This window comes from Muntiacus reevesi, chromosome X, assembly GCF_963930625.1.
Source record: "Muntiacus reevesi chromosome X, mMunRee1.1, whole genome shotgun sequence".
Classification (NCBI taxonomy): Eukaryota; Metazoa; Chordata; class Mammalia; order Artiodactyla; family Cervidae; genus Muntiacus; species Muntiacus reevesi.
Window position 1 is genome coordinate 7,188,428 of NC_089271.1, and position 21,075 is coordinate 7,209,502.

General features: G+C 49.3%; 1 protein-coding gene across 1 annotated transcript in view; it reads right to left on the reverse strand.

Moving 5' to 3' along the window:
* GPR143 (G protein-coupled receptor 143) overlaps positions 1–19,612 on the reverse strand; it is a 34,824-nt gene extending 15,212 nt beyond the window's left edge. Inside the window, exons 1-6 of the mRNA XM_065916075.1 lie at positions 19,286–19,612; positions 10,284–10,393; positions 8,939–9,033; positions 6,836–6,928; positions 2,654–2,763; positions 278–386 (exon numbers count right to left, since the gene is read on the reverse strand). Coding sequence (XP_065772147.1) covers positions 278–386; positions 2,654–2,763; positions 6,836–6,928; positions 8,939–9,033; positions 10,284–10,393; positions 19,286–19,553 — 785 coding nt within the window. The 5' untranslated portion in view covers positions 19,554–19,612. The remainder of the gene's footprint in view (positions 1–277; positions 387–2,653; positions 2,764–6,835; positions 6,929–8,938; positions 9,034–10,283; positions 10,394–19,285) is intronic.
* Between the last annotated feature and the right edge of the window lie 1,463 nt (positions 19,613–21,075).

The following is a 21,075-nucleotide window of genomic DNA, read 5'->3' on the forward strand; positions in this document are numbered from 1 at the left end:
CAAGTGGTTGGCATGTGTCCACGTTAAAGTGAGGATTTTCTGTTCTTAGGGATTCTCTATAATTGGAGCAGACATGAATATCTTCCCAGAAGGTCACGGCTGTAGACCGGACTTCCTGTCTGGACAGCATTGCCTCCAGGGCCATCTGGACAAGCCTCAAAAGGTTTCCTCTCTCAAGACTCTGCCTCTGGAACTCAGGTCACACTTGGGAAGGCACCTGACAAGCGGTTTGCATTTCGCTTCCCAGGGACAGTTTAAAGAAAAAGAAGCACGTTACCAAACGATGAAAACCAGCATTATTTTGAAGAATCGGGTCTTGATCACGGCTCCCAGGCGTCTCTCGTTCTCCGTGTAAATGCCTTGTCTTCCCTTCAGTAAAGAGGCCACTGTGGAGAGCAGGGGGGAACGGTGTGTGATGGTCATGATTTACAAAGGGCAGCAAAGTGGATGGGAGCCCGCAAGTCACCCTGTAGAGCAGGAAGCAAGATACTAACCATGCCTCTCTCACCACTGCATGGGGTGGGGGTGGGGGTGGGGTGCTTCTCAGACACTCTTAGCTTTTAAAGGTTTACTTTGAAGTCTTTGTGGCTTCCCTAATAGCTCAGCTAGAAAAGAATTCGCCTGCAATGCAGGAGACCCCCGTTAGATTCCTGGGTCAGGAAGATTCCTTGGAGAAGGGAGAGGCTACCCACTCCAGGATTCTGGGGCTTCCCTTGTGGCTCAGCTGGTAAAGAATCTCCCTGCAGTGTGGGAGCCCTGGTTTGATCCCTGGGGTTGGGAAGATCCCCTGGAGAAGGGGAAGGCTGGCTACCTATTCCAGTATTCTGGCCTGGAGAATTCCATGGACTTTATAGCCCACGGGGGTCACAAAGAGTCTTTGGAATGACTTTCACTTTCACTTTTGAAATCTTTTAGATTTCTATAAAATACACAGAGATAGTAGAGTCCCCATATAGCTACCACCAGCTGCCCACAATGTTAACGTCTTCCACAATTACGCTCATGTTGGTCAGCATGAAGAAAACAAGACTGGTACAGTGCTATTAACTACACCCCCAAATTTATCTGGATTTTATTAGTTCAGGAACTATATTTTTAACAGTTTATACTTTTATTTTTATATTATTTTTATTATAAAAATATAAATATAAAAATTATTTTTATAATAAAAATAATTTACTAGGGGACGTCTTTGGTGGTTCAGTGGTTATAAGACTCCATGTGTCCAACACAGGGGGCGAAGGTTCGATCTCTGGTCAGGGAACTAAGATGCCCCATGCTGAAAGGTGCAGTCAAAAAAATTTAAAATAATAATAATTTATCCTTGATTTCTTTCTTTCTTTGGCCAAGACTCTCTGCATGTGGGATCTTAGTTCTCCAACCAGTGATTAAACCCAGGCCCCCCTGCAGTGAAAGCTCCTAGTCCGAACACCCCTGGACCACCAGGAGAGTCCCATACTTGTTATTTTAAAATGTTGAAAGATTTAGCATCCCTCCTTTAGACAAGTTGGAAAATATAAAAAGAAGTTTAGAAAAAAAATTAATAACCCATGGTCAACCCAGAGACAACTACTGTTAGCATCTTACTGTATTTCTTTCCAGTGTTTTTTCTACACGCTGTTTTCACTTATTTGATGTAAATGAATCACTATTTTTTAATCACTATGTTTTAATGCAATGTTTTTAAAAAAGCTGTATGTGGCTCAGATGGTAAAAGCGTCTGCCTAAAATGTGGGAGACCTGGGTTCAATCCCTGGGTCGGGAAGATCCCCTGGAGAAGGAAATGGCAACCCACTCCAGTACTCTTGCCTGGAAAATTCCATGGATGGAGAAGCCTGGTAGGCTACAACCCATGGGATCACAAAGAGTCGGGCACGAGCGAGTGACTTCACTTTCTTTCTTTCTAATACGCTATGGGGGCTGTGTGTTTTTAAATTTTTATCACAGTAGAGTTGATTTCCAATGTTGTGTTAGTTACAGGTGTACACACACTGGTTTTCAATGCAGATACAAAGAGGGAGACCCAAAGAGCCTTGGTGATGTTGTCTCCCTAAGTAGCAGAGCATGTCTGTTAAAGTTCTGCAATCCACAGTCGATCCTCCGGTGATCTTTCTGTGGAGGTGTGTTTCTTTATTCCAATTCTGCCCGTGAGGGACCCACAGGGCACACATTCTGGTGCCTCTGACTCACATCCTGCGCGCCCCTTCCTGTTTCCTGCCCAGCTGGGAGAAGACAAGGGCCCAGACAACACAGGGGGAGCCAGCCCCCCCAACCCACCGTGGACATCTCCGCCCTTGGCCCACGGCTGACCTTTCCTTTCCTCTCCTGTTTCCATCTCCCCCTCCGCCGGTTTTCAAGGACACTGGGTCTTTGGGGACACGCCAAGGACAGACTCAGGATGAGTCCAGGTAGAAGAAAAGTCCCCGGATCCCCGGGCTGTGTGCTAACAGATGCTGGCCAAGACTTCATCTAGCCCGTGACTGAGTAGGCTCGCTCCCTGTCACTGATGTAAACCCACTCACTCTCCCCAGCTTCATTCTGCTCATCTCTGCAGGATGACAGATGAGGTCAGGGGTCCTAGATAATGACTGGGGCCCAAGACCTGGGGCTCATCCCGTGGCCTCCTCCCCGGGGAAGCTTCCCTGCCCTTTACCTGCAGTCACCGTCTTTCGGAATAGGATGGGGTTGCCCACGAGGACCAGTAGCAGCGGCAAGTACGTAGTGATGTAGTGAGGGATGGCGTGCTCCAGGCCCCTCTCGCACCTGGGGGTGGGGGGGAGAAAAATCCCAGACATTCTGCAACAATGAGGCTTTGCCTGAAATAACCTGCTGCCTTATCTGAAAGCTGAGATAAGAGGACCCAGAGCACAAAGGGAAATGCACAGATCACTTCTGGCTGCCGGAAGGAAAGCTGACTCACATCTCATCATGTCTGCGGACAAGCAAGCAATCACAGAAGGAGAAGGAGGATCAATCACAGTTCTCTCTGTCTCAGAAAGCGGGCTGCTGTTTCAAGTTCCCTGCCGGAAAAAAGTAAAGACAGGAAAAGACTCCGGGATGGTGGACCCCCCACCCCCACCACAAACCCCCTGTGGGGCCCCTTCAAAGAAAACACACACTGTTCAAGCAAGACAAAGGCACTCAATAAACTGGTAAGGTGCTCAGCAATTTGCTACATGCTAGGCCTGGCTGACATCACCAATAAGATCCAAGCTCTGCCCTCGAAAAACTGAAAACACCCGAGCTCCCTATTTCTCAGGACACTAGTTCTCAAGGTGACCCATAATCATTTTGGTGGTTCTTTACAGAAGGAAAGACAGGAATGCCTACTGATGGGTTGGGAGGCTCATTCGTCAGCAACAGGACATGGTGGTGTGTTACACACAGGTATGTTACCAAAGCCGGGAGTGTCACTGAACAAATGCATAATGTAGAGAAAGTGGCAAAGGGGGAGAGGGAATCCAAAGGAGAAGTTGCTCAGGTCTGACCCCAGATGAGGTGGAAAACCAAAGGAGGGCACAGCCCTGGTGGCCAGGGAAGGCGGGGATGATAAAGATGCTGGTGCTTTCATCAGTATGGAGTGCTCACACCAAAGATGAAAGTGGCAGGAAAATGCATGAAAACAGGCATGAAAAATGCAGTGCCCATCTTTTCTTGCCCTAAGGATGGCAATACCATGTGAAGATGGTGAGTTCTTTTTTAAAAGAAGCTTTCTTCTTCAGCTGTGAAAGCTAAACCATGGTCTACAAGGGCTTGAGGGGAGAAGTGGAAACACGAGGAGCAAAAGATGAAATTTGAATGATGAGCATGAGGGACATGGGAGGGACAATGAGTGAGGGTGGGAGCCTGCACAGTCCCAGGGGCTGTGGGTCTCAGGTTCTGAAGATGCAAATGATGGAGGGTGAAGATGATAGAAGGTGGAGATGATGGGATGATGGAGGGAGAAGGTGATAGAAGGAGGAGATGATGGAGAGTGGACAGGATGGAGAGTAGATATGATGGAGAGTGGACATCATGGAGGCTAGAGATGATGGTGGGTGGTGATGATGGAGTATGAGATATGGAGGATGAGATGATGGAGGGTGGCCATGATGGGATGATGGAAGGTGGAGATCATGAAGGGGGGATGATGGAGGGTGGAGATGATGGAGGCTGAAGATGTGGGATGATAGAGATGATGGGATGATGGAGGGTGGAAATGTTGGAGGGTAGAGAAGAAGAAGGATGGAGATGATTGAGGGTGGAAATGTTGGAGGGTGGGGATGAAGCAGGGGGAAGATGTTGGAGGATGAGATGATGGAGGGTGGGCATGATGGGATGATGGAAGGTGGAGATGATGGAGAGTGAAGATGATGGAATGTGGTGATGACAGAGGATGAGGTGATGGAAGAGAAGATGGAGGTAGACATGATGGGATGATGGAGGGTGGAGATGATGGGACAGTGGAGGGCAGACTGATGGGGGGTGGAGATGGTGGAGGGCTGACATGGTAGAGGGTGGACATGCGGCAGATGAGATGATGGTGGTTGGAGATGATGGAGGATGGAGATGATGGAGGATGGGATGATGGGATGATGGATGGTGGAGATGATGAAAGATGAGATGATGGAAGGTGGAGATGATGGAGAGTAGAGATGATGGAAGATGAGATGATGAGATGATAGAGGATGAGATGATGGAGGTTAGAGAAGATGGGATGGTGGAAGTTGTAGATGATGGAGGTTGAAGGTGATGTATGTTGGAGATGTTGGAGGGTGGGGATGATTGAAGGTAGAGATGTTGGAGGGTGGGGATGATATAGGGTGCAGGTGTTGGAGGATGAGATGATGGCCTATGAGAGGATGAAAGATGGGCATGATGGGATGATGGTAGGTGGAGATGATGGAGGTTGGAGGTGATGCATGTTGGAGATGTTGGAGGGTGGGGATGATTGAGGGTAGAGATGTTGGAGGCTGGGGATGATATAGGGTGTAGATGTTGGAGGATGAGATGATCGCCTATGAAAGGATGAAAGATGGGCATGATGGGATGATGGTAGGTGGAGATGATGGAGGCTGGAGGTGATACATGTTGGAGATGATAGAAGGTGGGGAGGACTGAGGGTGGAGATGTTGGAGGATGAGATGATGGAGAATTAAGATGCTTCAGGGGAGGCCTTGTGTTAATCTCAGGAGCACCTGGGCTGAAAGGAAACAGCCCCAGGATCCCACGGGTGGAGGTGAGGGATAAAAATTCTTTCCGATTAAGTGCATCCCTCTGTAACAGCTGCTTACTCTGTCTTTGTCCTTTTAAGGTTCCTGGGGAGAGCAGGTTATTTTGAGGGGTCTACACAGAGGCCTGGAAGTAGTCACAGTTGACAAGGCAATAGGACTGTGGAGACATTTGACTGAGCAGCTACAAGAAATTAAGAAAGATGGGGAGAAACAGTCAACACCACAGGTCAGAAAACTTTTTCTCTAAACAGATAGGAAATATTTTAGGCTTCAGAACCCTCACAGCCTCTGTCAAATCTACTCAACTCTAATGGAAACAGCCATAGGCAATACATACACAAATGGGTACGGCTGTGTGCCAATAAAACTTTATTGACAAAAGCAGGCGAAGGGCCAGATCTGTACTAAGGGCCATGCGGTACTGATCCTTGGGTCTGTGCTGGGCTGTGCTTAAGTCACTCAGTCGTGTCCGACTCTCTGCAACCCCATGGACTGTAGCCCGCCAGGCTCTTCTGTCCATGGGATTCTCCAGGCAAGAATACTGAAGTGGGTTGCCATGCCCTCCTCCAGGGGATCTTCCCAACCCAGGATCAAACCCAGTCTCCTGCATTGCAGGTGGATTCTTTACTGTCTGAACCACCAGGGACATCCAAGAATACTGGAGTGGGTAGCCTATCCCTTCTCTGGGGGAATGACCCGACCCACGAGTTGAACTGGAGTCTCCTGCATTGCAGGAAGCCCCTCCCTGGGTCTACACCACCTTAAGATCACCAAGAGACCGTGTCCAACCTCTGATTTTCAGTTTTCCATTAAAACATAGAGTATACCTCCTTAGAGGGGCCTTGAGGTTTTATAAATGGTAAAGGGCAGGGATTCAGACTCAAAGAAATGTCTGAGACAGTTTCAGAGGCTACATTTCCCAGCATGTGTTCAGAAGAGCAAAGGATGGAGACATGAAAAAAAAAGTGCAGACAGCAGAGGCTGAAAATGAGCTATTCTAAAAGCAACCCTTTGAGTCTCCCAGACATCTGGAATCCCTGGGATGTTCAACTCACCTGTGTGCCCAGAGGAAGCTGGTTTGAAGGATAAAAAAAAAAAAGAGCAGGTAGGGGAAAGCCATGCCCATCACAGGCGTGTAGGGAGAAGAGATGTACCCCCAGCTCTGATTGTGCCTCTGAGGTTGTTATTTTGTTTAAACATGATCCTCAGGACAGATCCAGCCCTTCGCCTGCTTTTTGTCAATAAAGTTTTATTGGCACACAGCCATGCCCACTTGTTGTATGTATTGTCTATGGCTGCTTTACCCATTAGCGCTGAGTAGTGAAAGTCATGTAACATCAAATTCACCATTGTAAAGTGGACGACTCAGAGGCATTTAGGACATCCGCGGTGCCGTACAAGCCCCAACTCAAGCTGTGTATCCACATTGGGCACAGCACCAAATCAACACACACGTGATGGGCAGGAGCGGGGGACCCTGACCGACTCAAGGAGCCAGGCATGTGCTTGCGGCTGCATGGATCCTGGACAATGGCCCACCCACCCACACGGGGTCAGCACCCAGGCATGTCCTGCAGGAGGATGCCCCAAGGGGGTCGGGCGTCGGGGGAGCCCCGGCTTACCTGGTCAAAGAAGGATAGTACAGCATGAGGGCTCCCTCCACGCTCAGTAGGGCAGCCAGGCCCCAGGCCATCAGATGGTAAAGCAGGATGGTGCTGGGGGAGGGAGAATACAGGTGCAGAACCTCAGGTCCAGCACCTGCCCAGCCCCACACTCCACCAGCAGAGGGAAAACACATGCAGAGCAGACTCTCGGCAAACAGCCCCCCCGATTGTGCCTCAGAGGGTGGTTTTGTTTGTTTGTTTGCTTGTTTAAACACGGCCCTCAGTACAGATCTGGCCCTCCGCCTGCTTTTGTCAATAAAGTTTTATTGGCACACAGCCATGCCCACTTGTGTATGTATTGTCTATGGCTGCTTCACCCATTAGCGCCGAGTAGTGAAAGTCATGTGACGTCAAACTCACCATTCTAAAGTGAACAACTCAGCAGCATTTAGGACATCCACAGTGCCATGCAAGCCCCACCTCAAGCCAGTTTTGAAACATGTTCGTCCCCCTAAAGGGACACCCAGACCCATTCGGGGGTCTCCCCATCACGCCTGCACCTCCAGCCCCAGGCAACCACTCACCCACTATCTGTCTCTATAGATTCGCCTATCCTGGACATTTCATCCAAGTGGAAGGGTAAACAACGTGGCCTTCTGAGTCTCGTCTGTTTCCCTTAACCTAAGGCATTCACGGTCCCTCTAGTCAAAGCTATGGTCTTTCCAGTAGTCAGGTGTGGATGTGAGAGTTGGACCATAAAGAAAGCTGAGCACCAAAGAATTGATTCTTTCAAACTGTGGTATTGGAGAAGACTCTTGAGTCCCTTGGACTGCAAGGAGATCCAACAAGTTCATCCTAACAGAAATCAGTCCTGAATATTCATTGGAAGGACTGATGCTGAAACTGAAACTTCAATTCTTTGGCCACCTGATGAGAAGAACTGACTCATTGGAAAAGACCCTGATGCTGAGAAAGATTGAAGGTGGGAAGAGAAGGGGATGACAGAGGATGAGACGGTTAGATGGCATCACCGACTCAATGAACATGAGTCTGAGTACAACTCTGGGAGTTGGTGATGGACTAGGAGGCCTGGCATGCTGCAGTCCATGGGGTCGCAAACAGTCGGACACGACTGAGCAACTGAAGTGAACTGAAGTGAAGGCTTTCAAGATTGACAGAAGGGACAGACATTTGAGGTGCACAGCAAGAATATCTTACTGTTTTGATTGTGCCTTCCATTTTTTATAGAAAAACAAGCTGGCATTAGATGTTTCTTGGTGGAGTGCCCGCTGGGAGTTTCTGATGGACTGCGTCTCAGTTCAGTTCAGTTCAGTCGTTCAGTCATGTCCAACTCTGCAATCCCGTAGACTGCAGCACACCAGGCCTCCCTGTCCATCACCAACTCACAGAGTTTACTCAAACTCATGTCCATTGAGTCAGTGATGCCATCCAACCATCTCATCCTCTGTCGTCCTCTTCTCCTCCTGCCTTCAATCTTTCCCAGCATCAAGGTCTTTTCCAATGAGTCAGTTGCTCACATCAGGTGGCCAAAGGATTGGAGTTTCAGCTTCAACATCAGTCCTTCCTTTAGGATGGACTGGTTGGATGTCCTTGCAGTCCAAGGGACTCTCAAGAGTCTTCTCCAACACCACAGTTCAAAAACATCAATTCTTTGGCGCTCAGCTTTCTTTACAGTCCAACTCTCACATCCATACATGACTCCTGGAAAAACCATAGCCTTGACTAGACAGACCTTTGTTGGCAAAGTAACGTCTCTGCTTTTTAATATGCTGTCTAGGTGGGTCATAACTTTTCTCCCTAGAATTAAGCGTCTTTTAATTTCATGGCTGCAGTCACCATCGGCGGTGATTTTGGAGCCCCCCCCCCCCCAAAATAAAGTCTGCCACTGTTTCCATAGTTTCTCCATCCATTTGCCAGGAAGTGATGGGACTGGATGCCATGATCTCAGTTTTCTGAATGCTGAGCTTTAAGCCAACTTTTTCGCTCTCCTCTTTCACTTTCCATGTCTACCCTACAGAAATAAGAGTGCTCGTGGTCTCTCCAACGTTCCCTTCGGGCAACGAGCAAGGGCAGAAGAACCCATCCGCTCGCTCTGAATACCTCTGTCCCGCCGACCTCCGGATCACCAGGTAGGCGTCCACTGCATAGCAGAACAACCACCAGAAGCAAGCGCTGTACAGTAGCTGGATCCAGAGCTGTAATCACAAGCGGGGCATCCCAGACCCTGGGTGCGGGCTGCAGGTGGCCCCACCCCACCCCTGACGTCATCCCAGCCCCTGGGTATGGGCTACAGGTGGCCCGCCCCATCCCTGACGTCATCAGGGGGTCCCAGGAAAGACCTCCACAGACACGTGGCCACCCTTGGAAGCCCAGACTGGGATGTGGCCTGGGGACAGGTGGGTGCCTTGGTTCCCCCGTCTGCTCAGCTGGACTGGTTCAGCGAGCCCCGCCTGGTGCTCACGCGTGTAGGCAGAGAGATGAAGGGCTCAGAGATGAAAGGCCTGGCCTGGCACTTTGAACCAGAAGCCCTTCTGCTGAGGATGAAAGAGGATGCTCAGGATGGACCTTCCCAGGAGAAGCAAGGCAGGGACGTGCTGCAATGCTAAGTCCCTTCAACGGTGTCCGACTCTGCGACCCTGTGAACTGTAGCCTGCCAGGCTCCTCTGTCCATGGGTTTCCTCCAGGCAAAAAATACTGGAGTGGGTCGCCATTCCCTCCTCCAGGGGATCTACCCGACCCAGGAACTGAACCCACGTCTCTTATGTCTCCTGCATTGAGAGGAGAGTTCTTTTACCACTAGCATCACCTGGGAGGCCCACGAATAGATGTACTTAGATACAGTTTTGGTAAGTACATACCTGCAAGAAATCAATAACTTTCTTTTTTCTTTTCCTTCCTTTTTTTTTTTTTTTAACTAACCAGTTTGTTTTGACTGTGGCTAAATCTCAGGTGAGGATTAAACGTGTGTTTAAGGATGGGGGAAGGAAAATATTAGCGCAGTGGTTCTCAAATTGGAGTGAGGCTCAGAGGCCACTGGTGGTTGTGTAGTCTCTGAGTCGTGTCTGACTCTTTGTGACCCCATGGACTGTAGCCCCCCAGGCTCCTCTGTCCATGGGATTCTGCAGGCAAGAATACTGGAGTAGGTTGCTGTTTCCTCCTCCAGGCGATCTTCCTGACCCAGGGATGAAACCCGCATCTCCTGCATTAGCAGGCAGGTTCTTCACCTGTGAGCCACCTGGGAACCTCCAGAGACCCCTGGAGGGTTTGTTAAATCACAAACAGTTCCCCCCACACAGGGTTCCTGGTCAGTGGGTAAGGGTGGGGTCTCTGAGCTTTTCTAAAAACCGAACTGGGTTGGTGGAAGGGTCAGGACCCCACTTTAAGGACTCAGTGTAACAGAGGGGAGTGAAGGGGTGGGGAGGGGGACCAAGGGAACCACACTTACTGCACTCCCCATGCAGAAGACGGCCGGCCACACGTCTGTCCTGTTCACGGCGGAGATGTCGTCCACGAAACTCGGAAACCCTAACCACACCGCAGACCGGACCGCGATACCTAAGGGACAACCAGGTGATAAGGCTTTCTTTGTATTTGCTCCTGACTTGTTCCTAAAGGGGGCCTGGTGACTGTAAAAACGGTGGATGTACAAACGGACGCACGGACAGATGAGAGGATGGATGGATAGAAGATAGGAAGGGAGAGACAAAGACATGAGGGAGGCAGAGAGGAAAGGTACACATGTTGGTGGGTGCAGGAGAAAAAACCGACTCAGAAGATAAGGATTATGGTTGCGGAGCAATTGCAGGCACTTCGATTTCCACTTGCACTGACATCAGCTACAGTCATGTCCCTTATTTTGCTTGTTCGTTTATTTGCCTCTAAGAAATGACGATGTGAATAAAGTGTGTGTTTCTTGCCTATATTTTTAGTGTCCAGCTTAACTAGTCCTCATGTTAAAAAAAAAAAAAAAAGAATGACTGAAAAAAAGCACATTCTTTCTTTTTTAATTAAAAAAAAAAAAAAGACGTACTGATTTATTTTATTGATTGGTCTTTGTTGCCGCTAACAGGACTTTCTCTAGGTGCAGCGAGCAAGGGCTACTACCCTTGGGCTTCTCATCTCCGTGGCTTCCCTTGTTGCCGAGAACCAGCTCTAGGGCACCTGGCTCCAGGAGTTTCATCGCCTGGGCTCAGTAGTCATGGCTCGAGGCCTCACTAGTTGTGGTGCATGGACTTAGTCACTCCACCGCACATGGGATCTTCCCAGACCAGGGGTTGCATTGCAAGGCAGAGTCTCAACCACCGGACCACCAGGGAAGTCCCAAAAAAGCTTATTCTGAAGATGTGAAAGAGAGTTCCTCCGTTCTTTAAAAAAAAAAAAAAAAAAAAAATTGAATTTTGTCAAAGGCTTTCTCTGCATCTATTGAGATAATCATATGATTTTTATCTTTCAATTTGTTAACGTGGTGTATTACATTGATTGACTTGTGGATATTAAAGAATCCTTGCATTCCTGGGATAAAGTCCACTTGGTCATGGTGTATGATTTTTTTAATATGTTGTTGGATTCTGTTTGCTAGAATTTTGTTAAGGATTTTTGCATCTATGTTCATCAGTGATATTGGCCTGTAGTTTTCTTTTTTTGTGGCATCTTTGTCTGGTTTTGGAATTAGGGTGATGGTGGCCTCATAGAATGAGTTTGGAAGTTTACCTTCTTCTGCAATTTTCTGTAAGAGTTTGAGTAAGATAGGTGTTAGCTCTTCTCTAAATTTTTGGTAGAATTCAGCTGTGAAGCCATCTGGTCCTGGGCTTTTGTTTCCTGGAAGATTTTTTATTACAGTTTCGATTTCCTTGCTTGTGATGGTTCTGTTAAGATCTTCTATTTCTTCCTGGCTCAGTTTTGGAAAGTTATACTTTTCTAAGAATTTGTCCATTTCATCCAAGTTGTCCATTTTATTGGCATAGAGCTGCTGGTAGTAGTCTCTTATGATCCTTTGTATTTCACTGTTGTCTGTTGTGATCTCACCCTTTTCATTTCTTATTTTGTTAATTTGGTTCTTCTCTCTTTGTTTCTTAATGAGTCTTGCTAATGGTTTGTCAATTTTGTTTATTTTTTCAAAAAACCAGCTTTTAGCTTTGTTGAACCTATGGACACCTTATCTTTGACAAAGGAGGCAAGGATATACAATGGAAAAAAGACAGCCTCTTTAACTAGTGGTGCTGGGAAAACTGGTCAACCACTTGTAAAAGAATGAAACTAGAACACTTTCTAACACCATACACAAAAATAAACTCAAAATGGATTAAAGATCTAAATGTAAGACCAGAAACTATAAAACTCCTAGAGGAGAACATAGGCAAAACACTCTCCGACATAAATCTCAGCAGGGTCCTCTATGACCCACCTCCCAGAATATTGGAAATAAAAGCAAAACTAAACAAATGGGACCTAATGAAACTTAAAAGCTTCTGCACTACAAAGGAAACTATAAGTAAGGTGAAAAGACAGCCCTCAGATTGGGAGAAAATAATAGCAAATGAAGAAACAGAGAAAGGATTAATCTCAAAAATATACAAGCAACTCCTGAAGCTCAATTCCAGAAAAATAAATGACCCAATCAAAAAATGGGCCAAAGAACTGAACAGACATTTCTCCAAAGAAGACATACAGATGGCTAACAAACACATGAAAAGATGCTCAACATCACTCATTATTAGAGAAATGCAAATCAAAACCACAATGAGGCACCATTACACGCCAGTCAGGATGGCTGCTATCCAAAAGTCTACAAGCAATAAATGCTGGAGAGGGTGTGGAGAAAAGGGAACCCTCTTACACTGTTGGTGGGAATGCAAACTAGTACAGCCACTATGGAAAACAGTGTGGAGATTTCTTACAAAACTGGAAATAGAACTGCCATATGACCCAGCAATACCACTTCTGGGCATACACACTGAGGAAACCAGATCTGAAAGAGACACGTGCACCCCAATGTTCATCGCAGCACTGTTTATAATAGCCAGGACATGGAAGCAGCCTAGATACCCATCAGCAGATGAATGGATAAGGAAGCTGTGGTACATATACACCATGGAATATTACTCAGCCATTAAAAAGAATTCATTTGAATCAGTTCTAATGAGATGGATGAAACTGGAGCCCATTATACAGAGCGAAGTAAGCCAGAAAGATAAAGAACATTACAGCATACTAACACATATATATGGAATTTAGAAAGATGGTAACGATAACCCTATATGCAAAACAGAAAAAGAGACACAGAAGTACAGAACAGACTTTTGAACTCTGTGGGAGAAGGTGAGGATGGGATGTTTCAAAAGAACAGCATGTATATTATCTATGGTGAAACAGATCACTAGCCCAGGTGGGATGCATGAGACGAGTGCTCGGGCCTGGTGCACTGGGAGGACCCAGAGGAGTCGGGTAGAGAGGGAGGGGGGAGGGGGGATCGGGATGGGGAATACGTGTAACTCTATGGCTGATTCGTGTCAATGTATGACAAAACCCACTGAAATGTTGTGAAGTAATTGGCCTCCAACTAATAAAATAAAATTAAAAAAAAAATAATTGAAGATTTTCACAAGGTAGCTCTTGATAATCTACTTCTGACATTTATTATTTGTGGGTTTTCCTTGCTCTTAGAGTCAGATACCTAATTCACCTCTAATCAGTATCCACACTCGAGGTGTATATTAGGGTTGTTAGGTTTGCAATAACATCTGTTTGAGTGTACACTGTATAACACAAAATGCTCAAGGGATGAACAGTACAGACTTGTATACTACTAGCATAATGTGTATAGTTGGCATACAACACATATACTTCAAAATAGGCAACCAAATATACACTGTGTCCTCCACCACCAAAGGGAATTATGGACGCTAAAATCCTAAAGATGTCGCTTCTCATTCTTAAGTGTAAATAACAGAAATAATGTTTTCTTCCAAATAGTGCTTTGCTGTTTTCACTAGAGAGCTCTGCTTTGAGCTCAATAATCACCTTATTGTTATTTTTTTGCATGTATATGAGGTAATGGGTGTTTAGGAAACAGTTTTGGTAAATGTGAGTCTTTGTGCTGGATACATAAACGTTTCCTGGTGCTGTATGTCCATGAAGTCTCAGTAAAGCTGGGGCGGGAGTTCCCTGGTGGTCTAGTGGTTAGGATTGTGTGGTTTCACTGCCATGGCCCAGGTTCAATCCCTGGTCAGGGAATCGGGATCCTACAAGCTGTGCAATTTGTCTAGGGGGAAAAAAAAAAGATTTAAAAAAATACTGGGTAAAAAAACCACCCCATGAGACACGCATCTGTATTTCTTTCTGTCTTTATTTTGGCTGCACTGGTCTTTGCAGGCTTTCCCTAGTTTCAGAGAGTGGCGGCTACTCTTCACTGTGGACTTCTCATCGCCATGGTGTCTCTTGTTGTGGAGCGCAGACTCTAGGTGGGTCGTGGGCTTCAGAAGTTGTGGACCCCAGTGTCTACAGCGGAGGCTCAGTAATCATGGCTCACAGAGACTCTGCAGTATGAGGATCCTCCCGGACAAGGGATCGAACCTGCGTCCCCTGCATTGGCAGGCGGGTCCTTTTCCACTGGACCACCAGGGACGCCTTGGCATCTGTGCTTGTTATTTTTCAGCGAGGAGGTCCAGACACCTCCTGCCTAGACCTGACCCCTGCTTCTGCTGATTTGCCCACAGTGCCATGTACCTTCCTTCGAAAGGCCAAAGGATGTACTAATCTTATTTCCTGACCCCCAGGAGATGTTTGGCTGCAACTCTATTTCCAGATATTCAAGTTTCTGAAACTATTAAGATGCTTCCCCCAAATGCTTCAGCAGAATCAGAGAGAACACAGACTTTTTTTTTTTAATTTAATTATCTGGTACCACATTCGCTTGGTTGCTAACAGAAAGGGAAGTATTCCTTCCTGTCTTACTCCAATCTGAAAAAGTGACTAAGAGGTTCAATAGCACGTGTCTGGAGTCTAGATTCTTGAGCATCTCCAAGTACAAAACAGCAAGAGGAGCAGGAGAGCCAGGCCCTGGGACACATCCACCAGATATCTGGTCCAGGTGGCTAGAAGCTGCTCTTACACCCTCAGGACACAGAGGTGGAAGGCACTCAAATACCACCAAGGCCTCTCCTTCAAGAGCAGATGATTCCAACATGGCCAGCACCTGTCAGCGCTCACAGAACACGGACGCTCTTTGGATCCTGATTTGAACTAACTAACCGAAAACTGGCATGTATGACATGCCTGAACATGTAGCAGTGATATGAAGGAATCAGTTTTTTAGGCAGTTTTACTGCCTTATTTTTTAGGCAGTAATGATATCAGTGTGATATATGTATATATATGTATAATTATATATTATAATATGATACTATATTATACTTAATATAACATATTGGGCTTCCCTGATGGCTCAGAGGGTAAAGTGTCTGCCTGCGATGTGGGAGACCCAGGTTCGACCCCTGAGTCGGGAAGATCCCCTGGAGAAGGAAATGGCAACCCACTCCAGTATCATCACCTGCAAAATCTCATGGACAGAGGAGCCTGGTGGGCTACAGTCCATGGGGTCACAAAGAGTCAGACACAACTGAGTGATTTCACTTCACTAATATAACATAGTAAATATATTATATACTGTAATATATAATAATCTTATAACATACTATACAGTATATGGCTTCCCTGGTGGCTCAGCAAAGAATCTGCCTGCAATGCAGGAGACCCAGGTTTGATCCCTGGATTGGGAAGATCCCCTGGAAAAGGGAATGGCAACCCACTGCAGTATTCTTGCCTGGAGAATCCCATGGACAGAGGAGCCTGGTGGGCTACAGTTCATGGGACTGCAAAGAGTCAGACATGAGTGAGTGACTAACATAGACACACATGTAGTATACAGTATGTTACAAGAGACATAAGTTATATATTATAATTATGTATATAATTATATATATATATATATATGTTGAATTCTTCTACAGTTACATACTGAGATTTGCGAGGATGAAACGATATAAATTCTGGGATCTGCTTCAAATTAATTCAGTGGAGAGTGGGGTACAGGGATGAAGTATAGAGGAAGCTAGGTGATGAGAACGGGGGTTCATTATACAGTCTCTCTACTTCTGCATATATGTAATAAAGTCCAAAATAAAAAGCTTAAAAGGTCAGCAGTATCGAGCTTAGAGTTCGTAAAACGTGCCACGCTAGTGTTGAAAGCAGGGGTCAGCAAAGTTTCTGTAACAGATCAGAGAGAAAACATTTTAGGCTCTATGGCCCACACTTTGTCTATGCCACACTCACTTCTGCCCTCGTGGGGGATCGGGGTGGGTGGAAGATGTGGCCTCGACAGTGTACAAGTGCAGGGCATGGCTGTGTCCCCATCAGGCTCCACTTATGGACGCTGACATTCACATTTCACGGGATGCTTACATGTCAGAAATACTGTTGTTCTGTAGGTTTTCTTAAAAGCATTTATTTACTTGGCTGGGCCAGGTCTTAGTTGCGGCAATGTGAGATCTTGTTCCCTGACCAGGGATCAAACCTAGGCCTCCCACCTTGCAGGCAGACATTTTAGCATCTGAGCCACCAGGGAAGCCCCTGTAGATTTTTAAAACACACTTTAAAATGTAAAAACGTTCTTCACTCATGGCCCATACATAGAAACGCAGGCTGGATTTAGCCTAGAGACTACAAGTTTGCACACCTGTGATAGAAAACCAAAACTCAGATGGATACATAGATAAAAAAGGAAATAAAAATTTTATCATATATATGGGGTTTTCTTCCTGATTCTGCTAAATTGGTTTGGAAACAACTGCATGTGTGTGCACTCAGGCCTAATAATATTAACTATTAGTCTCTCACTGGTGTAGCGATCATAACCATTGTATTTTCTGGGTTCTCCTTCACAGCACTGCCTGAAGTTTCCCTAATAAGAGCAGTAACAAATACATCAAAGTGTTTAAAAAAAAGAAAAGAAAAAGAAAAAAAAAGAAGTCCCTGGAAGCAACTTTTACCCATCTTGTATTGCAGATTCTACTCCTCCTCCCATTGTGTCCCTGGGAAGCCGTCTCTGGATCAGTCCTCCCACCCGTGGGCCAGGCGCTCTCAACCACGCACATCCGGTACCCACTCCCGGGGGGAGGTCCCCATTTGCACACGGAGGGTTCCCCACTCACGGCCACTTGCCCTGAAACATGTACCACCCGCCGGCTGGGCACCCCCACTCGTACATGGGGCTCCCCACTCGCAGGCCGCACACCTTCAACCATGCACAGATGGGTCCGTACCCATGGGCAGGGTGCCCTCATCCTTGCACGGAGGGGACCCCACCCGCCTGCTGGGCGCCCTCAACCACTCACAGACGGGTCCCCCACTTGCGGGCCTGGCGTCCTCACCCGCATATGGAAGGGTCTCCAGTCCCGGAGACCAGGCACGCTCAATCGCGCATGGAGTGGTCCCCATCTGCGGTACGCACACCCTGAATCATGATCACTACTCCCCGGACGGGTGTCCTTCCCTGCACATGAAGGGTTCCCCTGTCGAGGGCCGTCTCCCCTCAACTCCCAAGAAGGGGGTCCCCACTCGCGGGCCCCGCACCCTCAACTGGGCATGAAGGGGTTCCCACCCGCGGGCCGTGTGCCTTCAACCGCGCATGCAATGGTCCCCACCACAAGGTTTTGCGTCCCCAAACGCTCATGCAGTGGTTCCCACCCACGGGCCGTGCGCCCTCGAACACACACAGAGGGATTCCAACTCGCGGGCCACACACCTTCAACCGCGCACGGATGGGTCCTTAAGGCTGTACCGGCGCCATCAACTGCATACCAAGGGTTCCCCACCTTTGGGCTCTGCACCCTCAATGGCGCACGGAGTTGTCCTCACTACAAGGCTGTGAGCCCTCAACTCCCATGAAGGGCGCCCCCACTCGTGGGCCATGAGCTCTCAACTGGGCACAGAGAGGTCCCCACTCGCAGACCAATGGGCCGCGTGTCTTCATCCGCACACGCAGTGGTCGCCACCACAAAGATGTGTGCCCTCAACTGCTCACGCAGTGGTTCCCACTCGCAGGCCATGGGCCCTCAACTGGGCACGGAGGGCTTCCCACTCGCGGACTGGTGCCTTTAACCGCGCATGCAGTGGTCCCCACCTGCGGGCCGTGCGCCCTCAACCGCATACGGAGGGGACTCCACTATCCGGCCATTGGCCCTCAATTGGGCACGGAGGGGTCCTGACCCATGGTACTTGACTCCTGGAGAACGCACAGATGGGTCCCTACTCGTGGGCCTGGAGTCCTCACCCACACACGGAGGGGATCCCACTGGCAGGCCATCCGCCCTCAACCGCGCACGGAGTGGTCCTCACCAACAGGGCTGTGCGCCCTCAACTCCCACTAAGGGCGTCCCCACTCGCGGGCCGCGCGCTCTCAACAGAGAGGTCCCCACTTGCGGGCCATGGGCCTTCAAATGGGCAAGGAAGGGTTCCCACCCCGGGCCATGTGCCTTCAACCGCGCATGGAGGGGTCCCCACTAGCGGGCAGCGCGCCTTCAAGCACACACGGAAAGATCCCCACTCGCGGACCGCGGGCCCTCAACTGGGCACGGAGGGGCCCGCACCCATGGTGCGTGCGCCCTAGAAAACACACAGACGGGTCCCTACTTGCGGGCCTGGCGTCCTCACCCTCACACGGAAGGGTCCCCACCGTTGAGTTGAGCGTCCTCAACCGCGCACGCAGTGGTCCCCACCTATGACGGGCCATGAACCCTCAACTCCCACGAAGGAGTCACCACTGGTGGGCTGCACCCCTTCAACCTCGCACGGAGGCCCACCTGCGGGGCCGCGGGGTCCTCAACCGCGCACGTAGGTCCGCCCTGAAAAAACGCACAGACGGGTCTGTACTTGGGGGCCAAGTGTCCTCAACCCACAAACTGAGGGAGCCCTACTCACGGGCCCCCGCGCGCTCAACTGCGCACGGAGGGGTCGCCACCTTTGAGCCGCGCGCCTTCAGGTGCGCACGCAGTGGTCCCTACATACGACGGGCCGTGCGCCCCCAACTTCCACGAAGGGGTCCCCACTGGCGGGCCGCACCCCGTCAACCTCCCACGGAGGACCACCCGTGGGCCGCGGGCTCTCAACTGCGCACCTAGGCGCGGCCTGAAAAAACGCACAGACGCGTCCCAACTTGGGGGCCCAACATCCTCAGCTACAGAGGGAGCCCTACTCGCGGGCCGCGAGAGCTCAAATGCTCGCGGAGGGGTCTCCACCTGCGCAGTACGCGCGGGCCCTGAACCACGCACGGAAGGGTCCCCGGCCGTGCGCCCTCACCTCCCAAGGGGTCCCCACCCGCGGGCCGGGCGCCCTCACTCGCACACCAACGGGTCCCCCCCTCCCCCCCGCCCGCGCGACTCGCGCGCTCACCCAGGCAGCCGAGCAGGTCGCAAGCGGTGGCGGCGCGCACGATGCGCACGGAGGCGGGGCCGCGGGCCGAGTTCCGCGGCGGGGCCGAGACGACCCCAGGGCCGGCGGGCCGGCGCCCGGGCCGCAGCAGCAGGAGGCCGAGCGCCAGGCGGAGCGCGCCGCTGCCCAGGCACAGCGCGTGGAAGGCCCGCGGCTGGAAGCCCAGCGCGAGCTGCGTGGCGGCGTCCCGCGTGGGGCAGCAGAAGGTGCCGAGGCGCGGGGAGGCCATGGGTCGTGCTGGGGACGCGCGCGGCTCGGGTCTGCTGGTCGGCCTGGGTCATGTGCTGGGCGCGGGGGCCGCGGGGAGGGGGCGTCATGTGCCCTGGGCCTCCCCGCGGCCCCCGCCCGATCCCCGCCCCTCGCTGGCAGAAAAGGCGCCAGGCTCAGTGAGGGCAGCGCGGAACGCCACGAGGTCTCACGAGGGTGATGCTCCGTAGCGAGGAGGAGGGGTGGGGGGCGGAGAGCGCAGGGTCGGGGAAGTTCGCTTTCTCGCCCGTCAGCAGGCCTTCCCAGGGTGGGGGGCGGTTAATTCTCCAGAACCCGGAGCCCCCAACAGTGCTGTCTCATCTTAACCCATCTCCCCCAGAAAGCACGCGCTCTTGCCAGGTCTGACCAGTCTGCGTCTCTGACATCCTTCATTTTGATCCATTGCCAGTTCATAAACAGTGACCCTGCGGTGATTAGCCTGAAAATACTGCTTTTCTACGGCCGCTCTCCACCACGGAAATCACCCCACAGAGCTAGGACTTTCGTTTGAAATCAACAAACCTTTGAAGAAAGGGGAAACTCTTTTGCCAAACTGGACACACACACACACACACACACACACACACACACACACACGTTTTGCACCTTCAGGTCCGCTCCATTATTACTCATCTGAATAAAGTAGCGTTAGATTTTTCACATTGTATATTAGCTTTCAGGAGTAATTCTGTTTAGGAAAAAAGATGTTCAGGTTTATTCAGATTTTCTTAAAGTGTGTTAGTCGCTCATTCATGTTCGAGTCTTTGTGACCCCCGTTGACTGTAGCCCTCCAGGTTCCTCTGTCCATGGGATTCTCCAGGCAAAAACACTGGAGTGGGTTGCCATGCCCTCCTCCATGGGATCTTCCGGACCCAGGGATTGAACCTAGGTCTCCTTCATTGCAGGTGGATTCTTTACCTGAGCCACCAGGAAAGCCCGACTGCTTTCATTTTTAGAGGAATTGCATTACACATTGAAAATCATGCTGAATTCTATACGCACAAGTTTCAAAATGATGTTAGTACTATTGGTAATACACTGAGTGAGCTTTAAAAAAAAAAACCACCAACAACAATTCTTCAAGCTTGAAAAATAAGAGCCCCATCTAAGTTATGGATTTACCAATAGTGAAAGTGAAAGTTGCTCAGTCCTGTCTGACTCTTTGTGACCCCATGGACTATATAATCCATAGAGTTCTCCAGGCCAAGATACTGGAGTGGGTAGCCTTTCCCTTCTCCAGGGAATCTTCCCAACCCAGGGATCGAACCCATGTCTCCTGCATTGCAGGCAGATTCTTTTTTTTTTTTTTTTTGGCAGGCAGATTCTTTACTAACCAAAACTTGAAAAAAAAAAGAGAAGAAAAACACCAACTCTATCATACTTATCATCAGGAAATTTAACAGGCCCATTTGCAGCCAGGAGCAGTCTTTGACCTCCTCCCAGCAGTAAACATGCTGTCTCATAATTTTTCCAACCAGAGGTAAGGCATCCCTATGCTTTTCCTC